General features: G+C 39.5%; 1 protein-coding gene across 35 annotated transcripts in view; it reads left to right on the top strand.

Moving 5' to 3' along the window:
* LOC105496856 (SEC31 homolog A, COPII coat complex component) overlaps positions 1–12,458 on the top strand; it is an 82,106-nt gene that overhangs the window by 45,613 nt on the left and 24,035 nt on the right. For 18 of the 35 annotated variants that reach the window (XM_071093586.1, XM_071093583.1, XM_071093579.1 and 15 more), the window contains 4 exons: positions 1,527–1,700; positions 4,181–4,351; positions 8,604–8,727; positions 10,609–10,950. In XM_071093586.1, coding sequence (XP_070949687.1) covers positions 1,527–1,700; positions 4,181–4,351; positions 8,604–8,727; positions 10,609–10,950 — 811 coding nt within the window. Of the gene's footprint in view, positions 1–1,526; positions 1,701–4,180; positions 4,352–7,810; positions 7,904–8,603; positions 8,728–10,608; positions 10,951–12,458 lie in introns of all 35 variants that reach the window. The other 17 variants (XM_071093589.1, XM_071093585.1, XM_071093588.1 and 14 more) reach the window with 3 other exon arrangements.

Raw genomic sequence — 12,458 nt, 5'->3', positions numbered from 1 at the left:
ATAGGTTGGGGACCACTGCCATGTGACACCAATACACAAGCAAGAGAGGAAGTAGAAAATGTGGGGACTATTCTCAGGCACTAACTATATATTAGATATTTTTTTCTAAGCATTTAAATCAAAGAGTCTTTTTTTTGGGGGGTTTTTTTTTTTTTTTTGGTTTTTTTTTTTTTGAGACGGAGTCTTGCTCTGTCGCCCAGGCTGGAGTGCAGTAGCCGGATCTAGGCTCACTGCAAGCTCCACCTCCTGGGTTTACGCCATTCTCCTGCCTCAGCCTCCCGAGTAGCTGGAACTACAGGCGCCCGCCACCTCGCCCGGCTAGTTTTTTGTATTTTTTTGTAGAGACGGGGTTTCACTGTGTTAGCCAGGATGGTCTCGATCTCTTGACCTCGTGATCTGCCCGTCTCGGCCTCCCAAAGTGCTGGGATTACAGACTTGAGCTACCGCGCCCGGCCAAATCAAAGAGTCTTATGATAATTTTACCATATAATATTTCTCTGTCTGGAAAGAGTTTTTCTCAGTAGAGTCATTGCTTTAAAGATCACTCTATTGAAACAAAAAGGATAGGAAATCAAGGTTTTTCTTTTAAGAGCTTCTGAGAGAAAAGCACTTGTTTTACCCTTTTGGATCTAAGCACTTAGGAAAGGCAGAAAGGTAGGATATCCTTATGCTTTCTACCAGAAGCATAGCTCCCCATTGTGGGAAGATTTGGTGTTGAAGGGCACACGAGAACTTTGAGTTAAAATAGTAAACTCCTTTGGAAATCACATGCCTCTGTCTACGGGTCACCTCATGGTAGTACTATTTTTCTAGGAGAGATGGTGTGATGTTATATTAGTCCATTTTCATACTGCAATGAAGAAATACCCAAGACTGGGTAATTTATAAAGAAAAAGAGGTTTAATGAACTCACAGTTCAACATGTTTGGGGAGTCCTCACAATCATGGTGCAAGGTGAAGGAGGAGCAAAGGCATGTCTTACATGGTGGCAGGCAAGAGAGCATGTGCAGGGGAACTGCCCTTTATAAAACCATCAGATCACTATCAAGAGAACAGCGCTGGAAAAACCTGACCCATGATTCAATTACCTCCCACTGGGTTTCTCTCATGACACATGAGGATTATGGGAGCTAGAATTCAAGATGAGATTTGGGTGGGGACACAGCCAAACCATATCAGATATTTTCACTCACAGTTCCTCCCATACAGGCTCGAACACAGTTTCTACCTTTAGACACCTGCCTGTCATTTTCACTTTGAGTATTTGCCTGTTTTAGCTCACTAGACAAGTATCTGGTAGCTTAAGGATATTTAGGAAAAGGCGCTAACCTTCCTATCCTACCCTATCCATAAGTAAGAGGCCTTACTAGCTTTTCACTTGCTTAAATAGTGGCTGTACTTTCCTAAGAGGGATGATAACAGGTACTATACTTTTAGTGGGTTTTAGAAATCTTAGTAACTCTTGATCTTTTCCTCTTATACATGGTCTTGATATTTCTGTTTTGTTACTCATTTTTTTCATTTAGGATCTGATTGAGAAAGTTGTCATCCTGAGAAAAGCTGTGCAACTCACTCAAGCCATGGACACTAGTACTGTAGGAGTTCTCTTGGCTGCGAAGATGAGTCAGTATGCCAATTTGTTGGCAGCTCAGGGCAGTATTGCTGCAGCCTTGGCTTTTCTTCCTGACAACACCAACCAGGTAATTAGAATTGACCATTTTTGTAATGTTTGAGTAAGGTGAGTCCAGTAGATACCACTTAGCATTAGACATAAACATACTAGTTGGTGGAATGTTTTGGAGCAGTTGAATTTCTGTAACCTGACTGCAGGTAAATGTTATTGACAATTCTTCAGGGATCATTTTAGGTATATCTAAGCTGTGTTAGAGAGATAGGATAATCTTGCAGTGCGATAGATTCCTTCATACTGACAATAGTATTTTAGGAAAATGAATAGGGAAAAGACCAACTTTTTATTTCTAAAGCCAAATGCCAATTCTTCGTACAGAGTTCTTTGTGGGAATCTTTTATGTCAAAAAACTATAAATGTTAATGTTTAATCAAACAAATGGAGCTGTTAACATTTTTTAAATCCCATGTGTTCCACCCGAGATAGTATTGAACTTCATTCTGTATGCCATTTTAGTTTGCTACTGTCTGTGGGCAAGTATATTTTTATGTATTCAGGGCAGAGGGAACTAATTACATTGTCCTTATTTATTGCACAATAAAACTTGGGCAAAACGATACTTGTTTCAATTCAATTCAACAAGTGGGTATAGAATGGTGAATAAGATTGCCAAGATCCTTCCTCTAGGAAGCCTCCAAACTCAAGTTGGCTATGGACAAGTAAACATGGGATTCCAAAAGTGTGATATAAGTACTGTAATAAGGGTATTGATGCTGTGGAACACAATAAAGGGGAACCCAAACCCAGTCGTGGAACATAGGTAGAAGTACGGGTGAGGTTTGAGGAAACTTTTCCACAAGAATATATCTGCATTTTGTGTCTGATGGAGCTTGATTTTGAGCCTTGCAGATACTGTCTTGTCTCTATACTTTTTTATTAATCACTTTATTCTGTTTTTTATGTTTTTGGTTTTGTTTTTTTTTTTTTTTAGTCAATTGTTTTTAGTATTTTGTCTGTTTTAGGGAAGTATTGATAAATTTCACTGGGTAAAAGTACATAATATTCTCCAGGACTATGGAGGTATGACTCTCTAGTTGGTTTTGTAAACACTAACTATAAGATCCGTCTCATTCGTTTCTGAATTGTTGATGGGAATGTTAGGTAGAATAGATGATACATAATCTTTTCCTTTAGGGTGACTTTGGCATACTAATTTTGTTAAGACTTTTTACTTAGTAAGTAAAAAGTTGTAAGTAAATAGTTATATTGAGATATATTATAAGAATTTTTATCTTAAGACTAATTTACCTTAAGACCCCTAGCTCATCTAGCTTAAGATTAATTCATTTTCAGTACCATTTATAAGCACATCCATTTTCTATACATTATTCTTCATGCTCTTTTTTTTGGACTTTAAAGAACATTCTTTAGGCCAAAAAGCATAATTTTGATGTTATTTCCTATTTATCTCAGTAGACCCTGCCTTTTTTGTTGGGGGAAGTATGTCCTGAAACTTTGTGATGGCATTGTAATATATAATTCTCCCCTGTAAAAGGCAAATAAAATATGCCTAAAACACTTAAATGATCCCTTTAAACCTTTAACAAATGTATAGGAATGTATAATTTTTAAAGATACTAAAATCTTGCTGAAACATTTTAACACATTGCCTTTTTGTTATTTGTTAATACTTAGAGCATATATATGATCACCTCATACTTTTGTAAGTCTCTATGCATGTAGATCTATATGAGCTACAGATCTGAATTTCACATCTTACTCTTTATTTCAAAAATCTCTTTTAACATTTTCATCTCTTTCTTAAATCACCATTTTCTTCAATAACCATCTTTAGTAGTTGATTCTCTTTGGTGGCCTCTTTTAGTTATAGTTGTTTTTTATTTTTTGAGACGGAATCTTACTCTGTCACCCAGACTGGAGCAGTGGCGCGTTCTTGGCTCACTGCAAGCTCCGCCTCCCGGGTTCACTCCATTCTCTTGCCTCCATTCTCATCCTTCCCAGTAGCTGGGACTACAGGCGCCCGCCACCACACACAGCTAATTTTTTGTATTTTTAGTAGAGACGGGGTTTCACCGTGTTAGCCAGGATGGTCTTGATCTCCTGACCTCATTATCTTCCTACCTCGGCCTCCCAAAGTGCTGGGATTACAGGCGTGAGTCACTGCCTCTGGCCTTAGTTATAGTTTTTAAAGTAGTTTTGTGATTTATGAGCATTAGGTAACCACAAAAAAACATCAAAAGAGTACTAGTGATAAGTGGTACTGGTCTTGCATAGTAACCATGAGGTAGGTATAATTCAAATCTCTGCCTCCGTTAAATTACAAGTTGCACTGTATGTCATGGACCTTTGGTGCCAGTCTTGAGTAGTAGAAAGCGCAATGTCAAATCTGTGTGTCAGAGTCTATTGTATAATACCCAGCATTATGAACAAAAAGGGTTATCTTGATGAATAATCTGATTAAGAAGATTAACGTGCTGTCATATATCTGGGTGAACTCTAACAGTCTGCTGTTTTTCCATTCCTTTTTAGCCAAATATCGTGCAGCTTCGTGACAGACTTTGTAGAGCACAAGGAGAGCCTGTAGCAGGACATGAATCACCTAAAATTCCATATGAGAAACAGCAGCTGCCCAAGGGCAGGTCTGGACCAGTTGGCCACCACCAGATGCCGAGAGTTCAAACTCAACAATATTATCCCCATGTGAGTGATATCATCCAGATGAAGTAGGAACACTTTTGTATTTCTCTTCAAATTGGTGGTTTTCATTTGTTCAGCAGGAGACCTTCTCTGATATGGTAAAACTAGACAATATATTGTTATAATAGATCTGTTTTCTAGATTCTTAAAGTTGTATTTATGATCTACTTTTTGAAATCATCTCTCTCATTTGGTCAAAGAGATTGTATTTTAGATATAAATTGGTTTTAAGCTCTCTAGGGAGATTTGTTCTATTTCTCTGTCACTCAAAGTTTACTTACACATGTGTATCTGTTACTGAAACTTCTATTTGAGTCATCTAACAAGCTGTAAAGTAACAGGAACAATCTTGGTGATATGGTTGTTTTATAAAGTATTTTTAGGAGATAGTATTTTTTGAGTATTTTTAATCATTAGTATAGGTTTAGGCTTAGTGTATTCTGTATTTGCACAATAAAGTATATCCAGAATACAGATTTTTTTTTTTTTTGGACAATTTAGATATTAGAGAAAAACGAATGATCAAAAGTATGTGAAGTTTTAGATTATGTGGAATGTGAAAAGAACTAATAATTTTATTTAAATTACCAAATGTTTGGTGTCATAAAATGTGGCTTCTTAGTATCTTTTACTATTTCACGTGGAAACTTCCATATTTCCAGACCAGCAGATAACCTTCGTATACTTAAATGAAGAATATTTTTTCCATAGGTAATAAATGGTCTTGATTGATAGCAAAGTTAACAGGTACTCTGCCTGTTTTAAAACAGAACAAATTGCTGATAGGATTGATGGAGTCTTCTTACGTTTTGTTATAGCAAAAGTAAACATAAAATCTTGAAAAACAAATTAATGTCCTTTTGTCTGTTATGTTTTTGATTGGTGCTTAATCAGCAGAGATTACATTTGAATATAACTGTTAACTATCTAGAATACTCTCTATTTTGACTTTTTTCATTAATTTGACAAATATTTTTTTGAGACCCTGCCATGAGTGCCTGGCATTGCTCTAGCTGCTATGGGAGTATATTTATGAACAAAATAGACTGAATTCCCCCGCTCATGGAGATTGCACTAGACTTAGAAAGTCTATGACATAGGTAGGGCAGAACAGATGATGGCTGGGAAAACTGAGAAGCAGAGATGTCAAGCAGCCCACCAGAATTGAAGACACAGAGCTTGAATTTCTTAGCATTGCATGGCTGGTTACCGGCCAAGTTGGGATTAGAACTCCCAAGCATCTTGTTAAACCAAACTACCTGTCATGGTACTGAAGCAAGGCAAGCTCTACATTAGGAAAAGAGAATATTTGCTCTTTATGTCCTTAGCTTTATGTTTCTGGAAAAAGATAAAAACATTGAAAGATTTGTTATACTTTGATTTACCAATGTTATACTTATAGGAAAAGACAAAGTGAATCAATAAATAAAGCAGTGATTTTCTTGATTAAAGCTTATGATATACTGAATGAATGAGGACAGTAGCTTGTGGTTTTAATGCAGTGTCAACAGGCAGAGTCAAAGGGAGGAGAGGGAGGCCAGATCAGTAGGAGTTCCACTTCCACTTTGAGCAGCACAGCTTAACCTTTACAGTTGACCCTTGAACCATGTGGGTTAGGGGTACCGACCCTGCGTGCAGTTGAAAATCCATGACTTCACTCCCCAGAACTTAACCCCTAAAATTAGCCTGCCGTTGACTGGAAGCCTTGCTGATAACATGAACAGTCCATTAACACACATTTTATATGTTGTATTTATTATATACTGTATTCTTAACAGTGAAATAAGCAGGCTGGGTGCGGTGGCTCACGCCTGTAATCCCTACACTTTAGGAGGCTGAGGCAGGTGGATTCCCCGAGGTCAGGAGTTCGAGACCAGCCTGGCCAGCATGATGAAACCCCGTCTCTACTAAAAATACAAAAAATTAGCTGGCATGGTGGCGCATGCCTGTAATCCCAGCTACTCAGAAGGCTGAGGCAGGAGAATTGCTTGAACCTGGGAGGCGGAGGTTGTGAGCTGAGATCGCACCATTGCACTTCAGCCTGAGTAACAAGAGCAAAAAACTCTGTCTCGAAACAAACAAAAACAATGAAGTAAGCTAGAAAAAAGAAAATGTTATTAAGAAAATCATAAGGAAGAGAAAATATATTTATTATTCAGCATTAATATTCATCATTAAGTGGAAGTGGTCTTCCTTCTTGTCATCACATTGAGTATGCTGAAGAGGAGGGGTTGGTCTTGCTGTCTCAGGGATGGTAGAGGGAGAAAAGGTGGAGGAGGTGGAAGGGGAGGCAAGAGAGTCAGGCACACTCAGTGTAACTTCTGTTGAAAAAAATTCATATCTAAGTGGACCCACGTAGTTGAAACCCATGTTGTTCAAGAGTCAATTGTATTAATTTTTTTTTTTTTAATGTTTTGGAGTTTCTGCAAAGATTTACTTGACAAAAAGGATTTTGATGGCTCAAAAAAACAAATAGGCCCAGCGTGGTGGCTCACGCCTGTAATCCCAGCACTTTGGGAGGCCGAGGTGGGCGGATCACGAGGTCAGGAGATTGAGACCAGCCTGGCTAACACAGTGAAACCCCGTCTCTACTAAAAATACTAAAAGTTAGCTGGGCATGGTGGCAGGCGCCTGTAGTCCCAGCTACTCAGGAGGCTGAGGCAGGAGAATGGCGTGAACCCGGAAGGCAGAGCTTGCAGTGATACAAGACTGTGCCACTGCACTTCAGCTTGGGCGACAGAGCCAGACTCCATCTCAAAAACAAACAAACAAAGAAAAACCCAGTGGCCTCTACGGCAAGCAACGTAGTGTAGTATAGAAAACACTGGCCTGGAAATCAGGCGACCTGGAATCACCATTGAGTTGTAGGTCCCTTCCCTTCTCTGGACCTTGGTTTTGTCAGCGATAAAGGGTGGGGATTAGACTGGATGATCTTTAATATTTAGTTTTAATACTCTGATTGTATGATTTTTAAGCTTCATATTGGACTAATATGATTTTTGTGGCTGTAATGAAATCCAGAAAAGAGAGCTTATACCAATGTGTTTATAGATTAGTAGTAGCATGAATACTATTAATGCTTCCAAAAAAAATCACTTTTTTACTCAATTATTTTTTTTTTTCTGGAATGTCTTTTTTCCTTCTCTACTTACAAAGCCTCACTTTCCCCACTTATACTTGACACTTGAATGGCATTATTCTTGTGCTTTGACGTAGGTTTTCATATTGATTTTTCTGCTGCCTTCCTCTCCCTGTTTCATTGTGATTGTGTGGTTTTTGTTGTTGTTTTGTTTTTTGGGGCATTCCAGCTACCTTGAAAGCAGTTGCCTGACTAATGTATGTTATCTTGCCAATCTTACCTTTTGCTTTGCATCTGGCTATTAATACCTTTTGGGGGTTTTTTCTTCTTTTAACGTTTTCATTTTTTATTTTCTGTGATTGGTATTTCTTTGTTCAATTCAGGTTAGAATTGCCCCTACTGTCACTACCTGGAGTAACAAAACTCCTACTGCCCTTCCCAGCCATCCACCTGCAGCCTCTCCCTCTGACACACAGGTATATCCTTCATTATTCCTCTTTGAGCAGAATTCTGCTCACCTAAATATACATAGTTATATGTTCTGTACTCACCTTCCTCAAGCTGTTTCACCCCCACTCCCCATCCATCTGCCTGCTCATTGCATTTTAATGCTTTTAGGATGCAAGAAGCAGTTTTTAGTATAATTAATTTATTTCCTTATCCTTCCTCTCCTTTTGCAGTTCTAAATTGACTTGAACTACAAAAACACCAACCAAGGTTTTGGCAGTGGTTTAAATCTGATTTTACTGAAGACTTTTTTTCTTTTTTCTTTTTCCTTTTTTAGCATTGCAGAAATTGAAGAGAAACAAAAGATCCCTTTATGGCATTTGTACTTATATTTACAGAGTGGAGTAGTGGATGGAAATTAGTAGAGATGGAAAATCCTGGTGACATTTCATAAATATTTTTAAAGGCTGTTAGCATCTTTTGCCATTCATTGCAATTATTACTTTGGATCTGTCTGATCTTTAATCATTCAAAATGTGCTGCTCAGAAAATGTGCTTTTCTGAGGAAGATAGAATATGCAAAATGCAATGTTTCTTATGCAATAAAGTGTTTTTTTGTTTTTTTTTTTCAAATAAACATAGAATTCCATTTCAGAGATTATAATTCCATCTGGTGAAGTTCCTGGTTCTACTTGTAATCCGCCTTCTTACCATGTTCTTGTTTCCTAGGGAGAAAATCCTCCACCTCCAGGTTTCATAATGCATGGAAATGTTAATCCAAATGCTGCCGGTCAGCTTCCCACATCTCCAGGTCATATGCACACCCAGGTACCACCTTATCCACAGCCACAGCGTAAGTAATGTGACCCCAAAGTCCTTTCAGAGCAGTATTTATGATCCAATGTAGTAACTTTACTTTGAAGCCCCAAAGTCATTGTCAAATCAATAAGGAAGAACCATTCTGCATAGGATTCCTGAGTCCCTGCTGCAAAAAAAAAAAACGTGTTTTTTTAGGAGGTGGCCTGAATCACCATGCTAGGAAGTAGCTTCTTTGTCACTCTGTTCAGAGTAGTTGATTCCTGTTCCTCAGCTATTACTAAGACTTGTTAAAGAGAAACAAGTGTCCCATTTTGATACAAAGAAACAGAATTTTAGAAATTATTTAATATGTATTCTTTTTCTTCAGGCAAGGTGACACAAATTATTTTTAGAAAAATGGTTTCAAGGGGCATTTGTTGTTACTGTTTTTCCATTTTATTTATTTAATAGACTTTGTATTTTAGAGCAGTCTTAGGTTCACAACAAAATTGAGCAGAAAGTACAGAGTGCTCCCACTATTGAGGTCCTGTGCCACAGTGTGTATTTGTTACAATCGATGAGCCTACATCAGTGTCTCATTATCACCCAAAGTCCACAGTTTACACTCTCAGTGTTGTACATTCTGTGGATTTTAACAAATGTGTAATGACATATCTATTAGTGGCATTTTTAAAACAAAATAATTATACATGGAAAGTGAAATATTGGCATTGTTGGAAAATTTAAGCGCAAAAAAATAAAATTCTCAAAGGGGAAGATTTAATGAGTGTGTTCTGTGCTAAAATGGATGTTATTACTCAACATAAATATGAATTTGATACAACCTTTTCACTCAAACGTTTAGAGTGAAAGCTGTCTTTAGAGTAGATAAGGAACAGATACACTTTTACTAGATTCACTCTGTTGAGGTTCATACCTACCCTTGGTCACAAAGAATGTCATGGTATTTATATTTATATCTCCCTAAGCCAAGCATAATGGCTCATGCCTGCAATCCCAGCACTTTGGGAGGCTGAGGCAGGAGGATTGCTTGAGGTGAAGAGTGAGCCCAGCTTGGGGAACAAAGGAAGACCCCATCTCTACCAAAAAAAAATGTCAAAATTAGCTGGGTGCGGTGGCACCTATAGCCTGTAGTCCCAGCTGCTCAGGAGGCTGAGGCAGGAGAATCCCTTGAGCACAGGAGTTCGAGAGTACAGTGAGCTACGATTACACCATTGCACTCCAGTTTGGGTGACAGAGCAAGACCCTGTCTCAAAGAAAAAAAAAGTCCACAACTCCCTAATCTCGGTTTAGGTCTTTGCATTAAAGCATGAGTTGGCTGCCTTGCCTGATTGTTTACTAACCATCTTCATACTGTATGTAAAATTTTGTTAGGGATCTTAGAGTTGGCTGTTAATCTGGAACTGTGCTCAAACTCAAAATTTCAGTAGCTGGTGATTTAACTGGATGTTGGAGAAGATATTTGATGCATAACAATAGTGTTCACCCTACAGTTCTTACTGGGAGGAAGGTCTGGAGCTGCCACCAAACTCCATGTAACTTTTTCTGTAAAATGGGGTGCTTAGAATATATAATTCCTCCCTGGTTCCATCTGGTGGTCACTGTAGTCTTTTCACAGGATCAAGAAAAGTCTCAGAAAAGGGTCAGTCTTGCAGTTCTTGGGTCTGATGATTCAAAGATTTTCATAACCAGCAGCAGTTTGGGGATGGCATTTTTCAAGTACTGAATCTATTGAATTTAAGCGTATTTGGGGCATTTGAGCCTCAAAAATATAACAGTGTAAATTTTTAATTTGGGATTATAACTTATTTTGATTAAAATCATTTCTATAGACTGAGATAACTTTTTAGTTTTCTGCTACTATCTGAATAAACTTGTAACTAATTGAAATTTCTGTTTCTTCTCCTTGGTGTAGCTTATCAACCAGCCCAGCCGTATCCCTTCGGAACAGGGGGGTCAGCAATGTATCGACCTCAGCAGCCTGTTGCTCCTCCTACTTCAAATGCTTACCCTAACACCCCTTACATATCTTCTGCTTCTTCCTATTCTGGGCAGTCTCAGCTGTACGCAGCACAGCACCAGGCCTCTTCACCTACCTCCAGCCCTGCTACTTCTTTCCCTCCTCCCCCTTCCTCTGGAGCATCCTTCCAGCATGGCGGACCAGGAGCTCCACCATCATCTTCAGCTTATGCACTGCCTCCTGGAACAACAGGTACACTGCCTGCTGCCAGTGAGCTGCCTGCGTCCCAAAGAACAGGTCTGCGCTTGAAAGGGATTTGGTTTGGCCCACTCCTTTGTTTATGAACAGATGGGTGGATGGAGGGGTATTATTTCTAACTGTTTGTAAACTGGGTAATGTGAGGTGTTGACTGAGGTTTGGGTTTGTTTCTTTGGTGTGTGTGTGTGTGTGTGTGTGTGTGTGTGTGTGTGTGAGAGAGAGAGAGAGAGAGACAGACAGAGTCTCGCTCTGTCACCCAGGCTGTAGTGCAGTGGTACAATCTCGGGTCACTGCAACCTCTGCCTTCCGGGTTCAAGTGATTCTCCTGCCTCAGCCTCCCAGGTAGCTGGGATAACAGACATGCACCACCACACCCAGCTAATTTTTGTATTTTTAATAGAGACAGGGTTTCATTATGTTGGCCAGGCTGGTCTCAAACTCCTGACCTCAAGTAATCCACCCACTTCGGCCTCCCAAAGTGCTGGGATTACAGGTGTGAGCCACTGAGCCTGGCCTTGATTGAGTTTTTTGTTGTTGTTGTTGTTGTTGTTGTTTTGTTTTCTTTAAGACCCAGTCTCATTCTGTTGCCTGGGCTGGAGTGCAGTGGCATGATCTTGGCTCACTGCAGCCTCCACCTCCTGGGTTCAAATGATTCTCCTGCCTCAGCCTCCCAAGTAGCTGGGATGACAGGCACAAGCCACCATGCCCAGCTAATTTTTGTATTTTTGGTAGAGATGGGTTTCACCATGTTGGCCACACTGGTCTCGAACTACTGACCTCAGGTGATAGCCCACCTCAGCCTCCCAAAGTGCTGGGATTACAGGTGTGAGCCACCGCATCCGGTCAGATATTACTACTTTTAAAGTCTTAAGGAAAGAGAGTTGATCCCAGAATTATACACACATCTTCCTCCTCTGATGTACAGTCATATGCTGCCTAATAAAGTTTCAGTCAGTGACAGACCATGTATATAATGGTTATCCCATAAGATTATAATGGAGCTGAACATTTTCTATAGCCTAGTGATGTCTTAGCTGATACACTGTTGTAGCGCAACATGTATTATTCATGTTTTGTTTTGTTTTGTTTTGTTTTTTTGAGTCAGAGTTTCACTCTTTTGCCCAAGCTGGAGTGCAGTGGTGCAATCTCCGCTCACTGCAAGCTCCGCCTCCCGGGTTCACACCATTCTCCTGCCTCAGCCTCCCGAGTAACTGGGACTACAGGCGCCCACCACCACGCCCGGCTGATTTTTTTGTATTTTTTTAGTAGAGATGGGGTTTCACCATGTTAGCCAGGCTGGTCTCGATCTCCTGACCTCGTGATTTGCCTGCCTCGGCCTCCCAAAGGGCTGGGATTACAGGCGTGAGCCACCGCGCCCGGCCTACTCATGTCTTTATAGTGTTGCTGGGGTAAACAAACGTGTGCTGCCTGCCACTCAGAAGAGTATAATACATACAATTATGTACAGTATATAATACTTGATAGTGATAATAAACAACTATTACAGGTTATATATTTACTATACTTTTAATCATTATTTTAGAATG

The sequence above is a fragment of the Macaca nemestrina genome, chromosome 3, assembly GCF_043159975.1.
Source record: "Macaca nemestrina isolate mMacNem1 chromosome 3, mMacNem.hap1, whole genome shotgun sequence".
NCBI classification, from domain to species: domain Eukaryota; kingdom Metazoa; phylum Chordata; class Mammalia; order Primates; family Cercopithecidae; genus Macaca; species Macaca nemestrina.
This window is presented reverse-complemented; position numbering and strand designations above follow the sequence as displayed.